This window comes from Aethalodelphis obliquidens, unplaced genomic scaffold, assembly GCF_003676395.1.
Source record: "Aethalodelphis obliquidens isolate GAN/ISIS:26980383/991018 unplaced genomic scaffold, ASM367639v1 scaffold71, whole genome shotgun sequence".
Lineage (NCBI taxonomy): Eukaryota > Metazoa > Chordata > Mammalia > Artiodactyla > Delphinidae > Aethalodelphis > Aethalodelphis obliquidens.
Window position 1 is genome coordinate 6,311,667 of NW_020838015.1, and position 13,070 is coordinate 6,324,736.

At 39.9% G+C, this 13,070-nt stretch overlaps 1 protein-coding gene across 1 annotated transcript; it reads right to left on the reverse strand.

Moving 5' to 3' along the window:
- Nucleotides 1-1,838: 1,838 nt before the first annotated feature.
- On the reverse strand, nucleotides 1,839-2,594 carry LOC113611997 (geranylgeranyl pyrophosphate synthase-like). Its single transcript, XM_027091543.1, has one exon. It carries the CDS (start codon nucleotides 2,577-2,579, stop codon nucleotides 1,839-1,841), a length of 741 nt encoding a protein of 246 aa, XP_026947344.1. The 5' UTR covers nucleotides 2,580-2,594.
- Between the last annotated feature and the right edge of the window lie 10,476 nt (nucleotides 2,595-13,070).

Here is a 13,070-nt window from a genome sequence, read left to right on the forward strand (position 1 = left end):
TGGCCGCTGAGCCTGCGCGTCCGGAGCCTGTGCTCCGCAACGGGAGAGGCCACAACAGTGAGAGACCCGCGTACCGCAAAAAATAATAATAATAATAAATAAATAAAATAATTTGAGTACTGACAGTATTATTGGAAAGAGCCTCTGGCTTCTCACCAGATACAACGTCAGGGACTTTACACAGATTATTCCAATAAATCCTTCCAGTAGTTCTGCAGGGTAAAAATTATCCCCATTTTACTGATAAGGAAACAAGGTCAGGGACTTCCCTGGTGGTGCAGTGGTTAAGAATCCGCCTGCCAATGCAGGGGACACGGGGTCAAGCTCTGGTCCAGGAAGATCCCACATGCCGCGGAGCAGCTAAGCCCGTGCACCACAACTACTGAGCCTGTGCTCCAGAGCCCTTGAGTCACAACTACTGAAGCCCGCACACCTAGAGCCTGTGCTCCGCAACAAGAGAAGCCACTGCAATGAGAAGCTCGTGCACCGCAACAAAGAGTAGCCCCTGCTCTCTGCAACAAGAGAAAGCCCGCAGGCAGCAACGAAGACACAACACAACCAAAAATAAATAAATTTATTAAAAAAAAAAAAGGGAAACAAGGTCAGAGAAGGTAAACAACATGTCCAAATAAACCCAGCTCTCCTGAGGTAGAGCTGGTCCTCAAATCTCCAACCTGCTGATTCTCCATGGGGCCAACTGGATAATAAATGCTCTTGCATTAGTTTTAAAAATTATTCACTTTACCCTCCTACACTGTTGGTGGGAATGTAAGTTGGTGAAGCTGCTATGGAAAACAGTATGAAGGTTCCTCAAAAAACTAAAAATAGTGTTGCCATATGATCCAGCAATCTCACTCCTGGGAATATACCCAGACAAAACTCTAATTCAAAAAGATACACGCACCCCTATGTTCATAGCAGCACTATTTACAATAGCCAAGACATGGAAACCACCTAAATGTCCATCAACCGATGAACGGATAAAGAAGATGTGGTACATATGTGCAATGAAATACTACTCAGCCATTATAAAGAACGAAATAATGCCATTTGCAGCAACATGAATACAACTACAGATTATCATACTAAGTGAAGTCAGAAAGAGAAAGACAAATACCGTATGATATCACTTATATGTGGAATCTAAAATATGACACAGATGAACCTATCTATGAAACAGAAACAGAATCAGGGACATAGAGAAAAAATTGGTGGTTGCCAAGGGCAAGGGGGTGGGAGAGGGATGGAGTGGGAGGTAGGGGATAGCAGATGTAAGTGTTTTTTTGTTTTTGCTTTTTTGCTTGTCACTGTCAGCTTTTTCATGGAAGACTTTAGTAAGGGAGTTTCCAGGGAGAAGAATGAGCTATTCTAAGCAACAACATTTAGGAAGAAAGAGGAGTTCCTGTGGTCGTTGGGCCAGCTAGCTATAGAAACTGGTCCCAAGTAGTCAATGGCTTGGAAATGGGGTAGATGAATTGCAAAATGCCCACATAATACAGTTAGGAAGTATGTGGATAAAAGTTCCTAGAAGCTGAAGTCTTCTTTATGGACAGAATCAACAGAATGTGCGTGGCAGAGTTGGCCACAACATCCCATCATAGCACATTCTCACATCCAAATTAGACTTATTTATACGTGCCTCCTTGCAATTCCTTCAACTTGGTACTATGCTGATTATCTGTACACAGGGATTCTACATTGAACAACCTCACTCACATCACCACTATCACTCAGTTTTTGGAGACCAACAGCTTGGTCCAAATTTTTCAAAAGGCAATAGGCTAAAAGACAAAAAAAAGTCAACTGAGCTATCAGACCTAATCGAGAATGGCTTAATATTATTCATTCTCTTCTTCGAACATTTTACTTAAGTGTTTTGTTAGCGCTACTAGCTCAGGGTTTCCACCACATGCATCAATTTGTTTATAGGCTTTAGATTCAAGCTTTTTAAGAGTATTCCGAGTGTATTCAAAAGAACCTACTTTCTTAAGATAATGTACACAGTGTTTTTTAATATCTACGTTTTCAGTTCTCTGGTGCAAGAGATTCTGCACCTGGGTGGTTTCAGGCCTCCACCAGATAGCATGAATAGTAGGGAAGGAGAACTTTCCCTCTGTTAGATCTTCACAAAAGCTTTTGTTTTCACTATATTCTTTGGAGTGTAGATTAGCATAATCATCCCTAATTTGGAAAAACAGCCCAGGTGTATTCAGCAGTGGCTTTAAATCTTCTTTATAATCAGAGAACAACTGCATGAGACCTACTGCTAATCCAAATAGTCCTCCTGTCTTTTGCAGGACCATTGCTTTATATTCTTCTTCAGTGGGACATGTGTAATTATCCCTCCAGTAGGTATCTAGGCCTTGTCCCTGATGGAGTTCTAAAAGCTGGCGAGTAAAAAGCTTTACTGCATCTGGGTGATCAAGGGTTAAGACTTTCTCTAGGTCAAGAAAATGTACATAGTTGGCAGCATTGATGACAGATGGAATTCCATAGATGCTGTGTGCCACGGGAAAGCCACGTCGGAGTTCTGAGCTGTCTTCGACATCATCAATGAGTAAACTGGCATTATGCAACATTTCTGTCACTTCAATGGTAATCTGCAGCTTGTCTTTGGGAACTTTTAGCCAATGATTAATTGTCTGTGAAAGTTTGCTTCTCACTTATTTACCTGGTAACTGAGGTAAGTACTTGTAAGGTTCTAGAAGAATTCTTTGGGCTGTTTCTTGAGTCTTCTCCACTCTTTTTAAATTTCAAAGCTGATGGTTCGAGGATGATATCACAACTTTCATGCTGCGAGTCTGGGAGTAGCAGTCCCCAGCATCAACTTCCCACCTTAGAGTTCAGAACAAGGCTACCCCGGACTCCTACATGAATCCCTCCCCTCACTTCACCATAGAACTCTCCGCCCTGCTCAGCTGCCAGCGACACTGAATTACTCAGTGCAAGAAAATGCGCCATCCCGGTCACACTCCAGATGTAAGATTTTATATATAGGATGGATAAACAACAAGGTCTTAGTGTATAGCACAGATAACTGTATTCGATAAACCATAATGGAAAAGAATATTTTTTTAAAAGAATGTATATATATGTATAACTGAGTCACTTTGCTATACAGCAGAAATTAACACAACATTGTAAATCAACTATACTTCAATAAAAAATAAAATAAATTCTGGTTTCAATACTTACTAGGTATGTGACCCTGGACAAATCACTTAACCTACCCATGTCACGATCTCTTCATCTATAAAATGGGGATGATGATAATGGCATGTACTGCACAACTATGAAGATTAAATGAGTCAACTTAGAACAATACTTGGCACATAGGTACTCCTGTAAGTGCTCACTATTGTTATTACTCTTATTAATTCCAGGAATCCATGGCTCCAAAGTCAAGTGGTGGCTCAGCTACCCTCGTTGTGGCCTTGCTAAAGGATTTTAAGTATTGTTTTCTTTCTAAGCCAAACCTGCTTTCTAGTGGTTCTAGTGGTATTCATTCAGGCAGTCCACGTGCCGATTACAAGATGTTATTTGCATTTTACCAGATTACAGGAATCAACTCAATTAATAGACCTCATTAATTTCTGACTCTTAATCCATTTACACTAATATGCTTATTCCCTGGATGGACAGTTCCCCTAGCTATATTCATCGTTTTAATTTTATTATAGGTTTTAACATTATCTTCCTAATACCTTTCTTTGGCCCTGCTCCCTTAGGCTGTGTTTTCTGATTTCGTAAACCGAAAAGCACAGCGTTGCATGACACGTGGCATGGGCGCCTCCCAAGGAGCTCAGAGAAGAAACATGGCAAAACCTCACAAATCTGGATTCCACTGACTCTGAACTTGTGATAATTTTGATGCAGCGTAAATGAGAAGTTTTTGGTGTTATTAGAGGAGAAAGGTGTTGCACTTAAATTTTGCCAGGTTGAATTTATTTTCTAGTTCTAGGTCTGAAATGAGGAGATAAGAACGGAAGCTTGAAAGGGCAGAAAAGCCCCATTTCCTTGAGGAAGACTTAACCCAGTTTCCAGTTTGGACATACACACAGCAGGTAGAATTAGGAAATAAAAATTGTAAACCACTCCGAGAGGAAAGCCAAGTGACTAATTTTTTTTTTTTTTTTTTTGCGGTACGCGGGCCTCTCACTGTTGTGGTCTCTCCCGTTGTGGAGCACAGGCTCCGGACGCGCAGGCTCAGCGGCCATGGCTCACGGGCCCAGCAGCTCTGCGACATGTGGGATCTTCCCGGACCGGGGCACAAACCTGTGTCCCCTGCATCGGCAGGCGGACTCTCAACCACTGCGCCACCAGGGAAGCCCGCAAATGACTAATTTTTTAAAAGATATTTCTCATATTTTAATATAATAATACAACTTAGCATAGAAGGATAGATAGTTATTATGTCCTTATTGTATATATTTTTTAATTATTTATTTTTTTGAAGTATGGTTGATTTACAATGTTGTGTTAATTACTGCTGTACAGCAAAGTGATTCAGTTATACATATATGTACACATTCTTTTTTTAATATTCTTCTCCATTATGGTTTGTCACAGGATATTGAATTTACTTCCCTGTGCTATACACTAGGACCTCGTTGTTTATCCATCCTATATATAAAAGCTTACATTTTCTAGCCCCAACTTCTCACTCCATCCCCCCCAGTCCCCTGTCCCTTGGCAACCACCAGTCTGTTCTGTCCGTGAATCTGTTTCTGCTTCAGAGATAGGTTCATTTGCGTCATATTTTAGATTCCACATATAAGTGATATCATATGGTGTCTGTCTTTCTCTTTCTGACATACTTCACTTAGTATGATAATCTCTAGTTGAATCCATGTGAAACCAAGATTTAAATGTGTTCTAAACCCTTAAACTACACGGCCTCTCTTCATCTATGCTGCCTCTGTTGTGAAGCAGGCTGGCAAAGAGGACAGGGCTGGCAGCAAAGGACAGTCTCTTTTCCATGGGTCAGAAAGATTTTGCCTGATGCTATATTCATGAACTTATCTGGAAAATAAAAAGGATGAATCTTCAAACACAAATGGTTGGAAGAATTTGCCTTCTAATGAGAAAAAAAACAGTCTTTCTCCCCTTGCTAATTGACTCCCTTGTGGAGGACTGCATTATTCCACCACGTCCTCCCTCCCAGTATCCATACCCCTTGCCATGTAACTTTGCAGTTCTTCTCACTAGGGATGGCGTCTACTTCTCCTTTCCTTGACCTTAGCCTCAGCCATGTGATTCACTTTGGCCAAAGGGATATTAGCAAAAGTGATACAAGCAGGGGCTTGATATGTACTTGCACAGCTGGGCTGCTTTCCTTTTCTTGGTCATCTCCATGAGGATAACATACTCTGGGGAGCCGGCTGGTCCAAGAAGGAGGAGAGGCAGGCAGAGCAGACCTTTGAGCCAACCTCTGCTGAGCCCAGCCTGCAGATGTGTGAGTGAAAATAGACGATTGTTGTTTTAAGGCACTGGATTTTGAGGTGGTTTGTTTTACAGTAAGATTGTGACAATAACCGATGGATAACCCTCTCATTTGCTTTTTTATTTTAGGTACCAATTCCTCCCACCCAGGAAACACACTCAGACACACTCACCTATATTTAATTATAGCAAATACAACCATCTTTTCCTCTTCCATCCCCTTTCTCCTTAATATGGCTTTATACCACCACACTCATCTTTTTTTTTCCTCCTTAGTACTTCTGACACACTTCTGCCTGATCCACCACCACCTCTGTGATGGGATTGGTGGCACCGTGACCCTGGAGGTAACACAACTGGTCACCGTTCCTCTCTACCCTTATGTACGCTGCCGTCTTACTGGTAAAATAATTCAAACAAGTATCTTCAGAAGGAAAATACAGAGGCCAGTTTTCAAAAGCCAACTACTCACTGATTCTCTTAGTCTAGTTTATGAAGTGATTCTAAGGGACCGTACAAAATTTCCAACCAGTCCGAACTTAATCAATCACCACCTATCCCTTTTCAATAAATGTGCCTATAGCAGCCATGGACATTTTGGTGGAAACTTCAGTCACTCTTCTAAAAGGATATTGTGCTTAAGTTACTCTTCCAAAAGTATTTATATTCAATTTATGTTTAAATAATTTCAAACACGCTCAGAAAAGTTGCAAGAATAATACAAGGAAATCCCAAACAACCTTCACCTACTTTCAGCAATTAACATTTTGCCACATTTGCTTTATCATTGTCTTTTTCTTTCTCTATTTTTTCCTGACCCTTTTGAGAGTAAATTGCAGATATCACGTCCCCTTGCCCCTAAATTCTTCAGTGTGCATTTGCTAACAGCAAGGACATTCTTTTGCATGATCACAGCTAAAACTTAATCCTGATTTCATGCTGTAATCTGATATACAATCTGTATTTGAATTTTGCCAATTTTCCCAATAATATCCTTTATGGCATATTTTCCCCTTCTTTGGATTCCCTGAATCCAATTCAGGATCATAGATGGTAATTAATTGTCACATCTCATCTCTTTAGCCTTTTTTTTTTTTTAATGTTTTTAGTTCTTTTATTTATTTATTTTAAATTTATTTATTTTATTTATTTTTGGCTGTATTGGGTCTTCGGTGCTGTGCGCGGGCTTTCTCTAGTTGTGGGCGAGCAGGGGTTACTCTTCATTGTGGAGCGCGGGTTTCTCATTGCAGTGGATTCTCTTGTTGCGGAGCATGGGCTCTAGGCTCATGGGCTCTAGAGCGCAGGCTCAGTAGCTATTGCGCAGGGGCTTAGTTGCTCCGTGGCATGTGAGATCTTCCCGGACCAGGGCTCGAACCTGTGTCCCCTGCATTGGTAGGCAGATTCTTAACCGCTGTGCCAGCAGGGAAGCCCTCTTTAGTCTCTTTTAATCTAGAACAGCTCCTTAGCCCCTCCTTGGCTTTCATAAGCTCGGCATTTTGGAGTAGTTCGGGCCAGTTATTTCCTAAAATGTCTTTTAATTTAGTATAATCTGAGGTTTTCTCATGGTTAGATTGGGGTTATGCATCTTTAGCAGGAATACTACATAGGTTGCATTCACATCTTAAATTCTATTTCTAATTGTGATGAAAACAATATGTAATATAATTTAAAGACTCTAGCAGGTGAAGAATTATTACTGAGAGAGGGAAAAGTTGGCCATTCTCCCTCTATTTTAAGCCAGTATTATTCCTCTGTGGTATATTCATTGTGCTCTAGAAGAATAGTGCACTTTAACAAGAGCTGTCCTGCAGTAATTACAGAAAGATTTTGGCTCTGTAAAAACTTTCTAAATGTTAGGGCCACAGGATGATGGTTTCAATTTTGTGAACTCCCTAACTCTGAACACCTCTGCTGAGGAAGGCAGGGATGCATGGTCATTTAGGCATCAGACCAGGATAGTACTAGATGACCACTAAGGTGCTTTCTGACCCTGACATGTGTCCAGGAAAGCTAAGGTCTGCATTCACTCTAACTTTCTAATTGCAGGCAAGGATATCACTCTTTGAATTAACAGGAAATTTTTTAGTATATTAAGAGTCTACATATCATATGAAAAGATGCTCGATTTTCTAAAAAATTAAAAAATGCAAATTAAAACTGTGCTAAGATGCTATTTTTTACCTATGAGATTAGCAAAAATCTAAAAATTTAATAACACCCTGTGTTGGTGAGGACATGGGAAAATGAACACACTCATGTATTACTGGTGAAAACACAAATTGGTATATAACCTCTCTGGAAGGTAATTTAGTAATGGCTATCAAAATTGTAAATTTATTTGCCCTTTAATGAGCAACTAAGTTTGGGGGAATTTATTCTACAGCAATACTTGCACACATGGAAGATGATATAAGTACAAGATTACTCTCAATGAAGCTCCATTTGTAATTGCAAAAGATTAAAAACAATGCAAATGTCCATCAGTAGGGAACTAGTTAAATAAATGTTTATTTACTCATCCAATGGAATACCATACAGATGTCCAAAAAAGGGTGGTAGGGGGAAAGCTCGCTAGGTACTGATTTAGAAAGAGCTCTACATAGCAACACTATTAATAGCCAAGACCTGGAAACAACCTAAATGTCCATCGACAGATGAATGGATAAAGAAGATGTGGTATATATATATATAATGGAATATTACTCAGCCATAAAAAAGAATGAAATAAGGCCATTTGCAGCAACATGGATAGACCTAGAGATCATCATACTAAGTGAAGTAAGTCAGACAGAGAAAGACAACTACCATATGATATCACTTATATGTGGAATCTAAAATATGACACAAATGAACATATCTACAAAACAGAAACAGACTCAGACATAGAGAACAGACTTGTGGTTGCCAAGGGGGAGGGGATGAGGGAGGGTGGGATTGGGAGTTTGGGATTAGCAGATGTGAACTATTATATATAGAATGGATAAACAACAAGGTCCCCCTGTATAGCACAGGGAACTATATTCAACATCCTGTAATACACCATAATGGAAAAGAATATGAAAAAGAATGTATACATATGTATAAATGAATCACTTTGTTGTACAGTAGAAATTAACACAACATTGTAAATCAACTATACTTCAATTAAAAAAAGAAAGAGCTCTAAAATATATTAAGTGAAAAAATACAAGTTTTTATATGTAGCACCATTTTTATACTATTCTATCTTTGGTATAAAAGGGAGGGGACTATGTATACTTGCTTCTATGTCCACATATAAACTAAGAACCTTAGTGAGGGGAGTTCTTGGCAGATGGTGGTCAAGGATTAGCAAGAGGCTTTCACTGTCTATCCTTTGTACTTTCAGGTTTTTGAAACGCACAATGCATTACCTATCCAAAAGCTAAATTTAAAAAGAAATAAACAGAATGAACAGAAAATGGTAAAATAAAAACAAACAAAAAAGAATCTATGTTTCCCTTCCGGCTAACCTGGTGTTATGAGCGCCAGAGGCAACTTTCTAGCATTTAGGACTTTTTCTCTGTTAAATATGATAATGTGAGCCCCAGGTATAAAAGGCATTCTCAGCAGTGTGTGTGTGTGTGTGTGTGTGTGTGTGTGTGTGTGTGTGTGAGTGTGTGTGTGTGTGTGTGTGTGAGAGAGAGAGAGAGAGAGAGAGAGAGAGAGAGAGGGAAAACCCCAATTCATTTATATAAGCATGGTGTAATCACGCCTGTTGGCGCGCTACGCAAATCCCCTTGGGATCCCTTTTATATTTTGAGAGCTCTCACCATTCCCAACTTCTGTGTGCTCTGCTTATAATGGCCTGCACCTGTGACACTCTTTGGAGACCTGCCCTTGGGCTGGTCCAGCTACTTTGCTCTATAGAGCAGAGAGCAAGAAACGCCTGGAAATTTACTTCCCCCGGGGCACACTTAACCAATGATTTATCAGTGCAGGAGTATGAAATCCTAGCTCCTTGCCTCTGATCTGAACAAACTTGGAGGTATAATCTATGTTCTAGAGCTCCTCACAATATCGGGCTGTGGCTGGGACTTTGCTTGAAACTGCACATTTCCTTGGCTTCTTTCCCTTCCAGGCTCTACTTCTCCCACACCCTTACTGGTTTCTCCTAGGAATACTTTTTTCATAAGTCATTTGTATGTGAACCCATGTCTCAGGATCCCTTTCTGAAGAACATGACCAAAGACATACGATTTATTTAATTTGGAGTGGCTGTAACATGACACGAAAATTTGATTTTTCCCAACAAATAGATTTGAGAAATTGGAGTACCATTATTATAAATTCCAATCCCACATTTGATACTTTGAAAATACTCCAGATGATACCTCATTATGCAATTATTTTATGACATATAATAATTTAAATAACTTGCTTCTATGAGCAAATGGGTTTTACCACACACCTAATCATATTACCAATTTAGTTAATGCAGAAGCCCTGCCCTTAGGGTCTAGTATTTTAAAAGACTGTAAATGGAATTTACAATGTTTCAGGTAGACCAACATGGAGGTAAAAAAAGAAACAATTTCCTACATCATCTTGGGTTATCTGCTAACCTCCTGAAGCATGAGATCTTATTACTCCTATCATTATTTTTGCCTGCCTACCTAAGGATGTCATGAAAGCTCAAAGTAGAACACAGCTAATTTAACAACTGCATATTTGCATTTCTCCCTGTAAAAGCTTGTTTTCTCAAATATAACACATCTTTTCCCTTACAAAAGAACCAGTTTCCTGGACAACATTTTCTATTTCTCCCTTCCCCATAAACACCACCTTGGTATCTGGAATTTTCCTACATGTAAGGGCTTTGGTCAAATGTTTGACTGTTTTAAGAAGCATCCGTAGTACAGCAAATGACAGAGAGAACATCCCGGTCCTTTACAGGCTTCCAGTCTGAAACAAGAAGGATTAACATCTAGATGAGAGGCCAGCAAACTACAGCCTCCAGGCCAAACCTAGTCTACTGCCTGTTTTTGTATCACCCCATGAGCTCAGAATAATTTTTACATTTTTAAATCATTGAAAAAAATTCAAAAGAAGAATATCATTTTATGACAAAAACTATGTGAAATTCAGATTTCAGTGTCCATAAATAAAGTTTTGTTGGAACACTGCACCACTCACTCATTTTGCATATTGTCTATGGCTACTTTCAGTTGAGTAGTTGCAACAGAGACAGTGTGGCCCTCTGTGGTCGGGAAAACAGTGCCTTATCCCTGGAACCTGTGAATCTGTGAACTTACATGGCAAAGGAACTTTGCAGATGTGACTAAGGTTACGGATTTTTTTTTTTAATTGAAGTGTAGTTGATGTACCATATTATATAATTTACAGGTGTGCAATACAGTGATTCACAATTTTTAAAGGTTAGACTCCATTTATAGTTATTACAAAATGTTGGCTATATTCCCCGTGTCGTACAATACATCCTTGTAGCTTGTTTTATACCTAGTAGTTTGTACCTCTTAATCCCCTACCCCTATATTGCCCCTCCCTCCTTCCCTCTCCCCACTGGTAACCACTAGTTTGTTCTCTATATCTGTGAGTCTGCTTCTTTGTTGTTATATTCACTAGTTTGTTGTACTTTTTAGATTCCATGTATAAATGATATCCTACAGTATTTGTCTATCTCTGTCTGACTTCTGCTAAGTGAAATAAAGTTACAGGCCTTGAGACGAGGAGATTGTCCTAGATTATCTAGGTAGGTCCAATATAATCATATGAACTCTTAAAAGCAGAGAATTTTCTCCAGTTGGAGTCAGAGAGATGTGACAGGAGGGAAAGTCAGAGAGATTCAAAGTATGTGAAGGATCTGGTGTGCTGTTGCTGGTTTGAAGATAGAAGGGACAACGTAACAAGGACTGTAGGCTGTGTTAAGGAGCTGAGAGAAGCTGACAGCCAGCAAGGAAGTGGGGGCATCTAGCCATATTGGACTGGATTCTGCCAGCCACCTGAATGAACTGAAAAGCAGATTCTGCCCTCAGAGCCTCCAGGAACACGGCCTAGCCACCACCTTGACTTCTGTCTTTTGAGATGCTAATGTGCTGAGCTCCACAGTGCTGGTTTTTTAACCAAAGAGCTAAGAGGTTATAAATGAGTATTAAGTTTAAGTTGCCAAATTTTGATAAAGTAACCGGATTAAGCCCCAGATGGAGTCACTCATGCTAAGCCCCATGTCAGCAAACCAAACTAACTTAACTAAGTTTCTGTGCTCGGATCTTCTGGAAAAGGAAAGCCTAAGTCAGCCAGTCAGCGCTCGCCTGCTCTGCACAAGATACCTGACCCGGTCCAACACTTCCCTTTTCACCATATAACCAATCAGCAAATGCCTAGTATGACTTCCGTGTCCCTGCTCACTTTGGTCCATAAAAATCTCTCACCTTGTACAGTACTCTGGAGCTCCTTTCTATCTGCTAAAGTGGATGCTGCCTAATTCATGAATCACTGAACAAAAGCCTTCTAGATCAGTACATTGTCTGTGGAAAATTTTAACAGTTTGTAGTAACTTGTTTCAGCAGGAATAGGAAACGAATACTTCCTCAAACCCTAAAATAGTTGCTATCTGGCCTTTTCCAGATAAATTTTGCCAAACATTGATCTGAATCCTTACTCCCCAAATTGTGGGTGCTCAGACCAGCAGCACTGGTATCACTCTAGAGCTTGCTAGAACTGCAGAATCTCTTAATTAACCAGACGGAAGGGAATCTTTCACAACGTATATCAAATTACCAGAATGTGCACTTTACATATCTTACAATTTTATATGTCAATTATCCTCTATAAAGCTGAAATTAAGCAAATAAAAGTTAAAAAAATAAAAAACCTCAATACCCATATGATATATGCCTATTATGTGAGTTCACACACACACACACACACACACACACACAAAGGAAATGCAGAGTCTCAGACCTCACTGAGACCTACTGAATCAGAATCTGCATTCTAACAAGATCCTTAGGGGATCCTTTTGCACATTAAAATCTGAGAAGCACTCATCTAGAGTTCATTTTGCTGTTGTCTTAGCTGTTACCAAGATGATCTTAGCTGCCTTTGTCAGGATAGAGAGTTGAGCAGAGATGTACACAGAAATAACACTAGAGAAAAGCTGGAAGTTGGACTTGGCTGGTTATTTTATAATTATCACAGTCACCAGCATCCTCATCTTCATCCTCGGCATTATCATAACCACATTCATCATCATGCCAAAGCAGCATCAAGAACCCGCTTCTGGCACCTGCACTGCAATCATTGCCTATTTTACTTGACTCTTTCAACTCCCCAGAAAGCCACTTTATTAGTTCCTTAGGGCTCCTATAACAAAGCACCACAACTAGATAGCTTCAAATAACAGAAATTTTTTCTCTAACAGGTCTGTAAGCCAGAAGTCAGAAATCATCATGTTGGCAGTGTTGGTTCCTCCTGGAGACTCTAAGGAAGAACCTGTCCCATGCCTATCTCCTAGTTTCTGGGGGTTGCTGGCAATCCTTGGCTTTCCTTTACTAATACATGCATCACTCTAATCCCTGCCCCCACCTTCATATCATCTTCTCCTCTGGGTCTCCAATCTCCCTCTGCCTGTCTCTTATAAGAACACC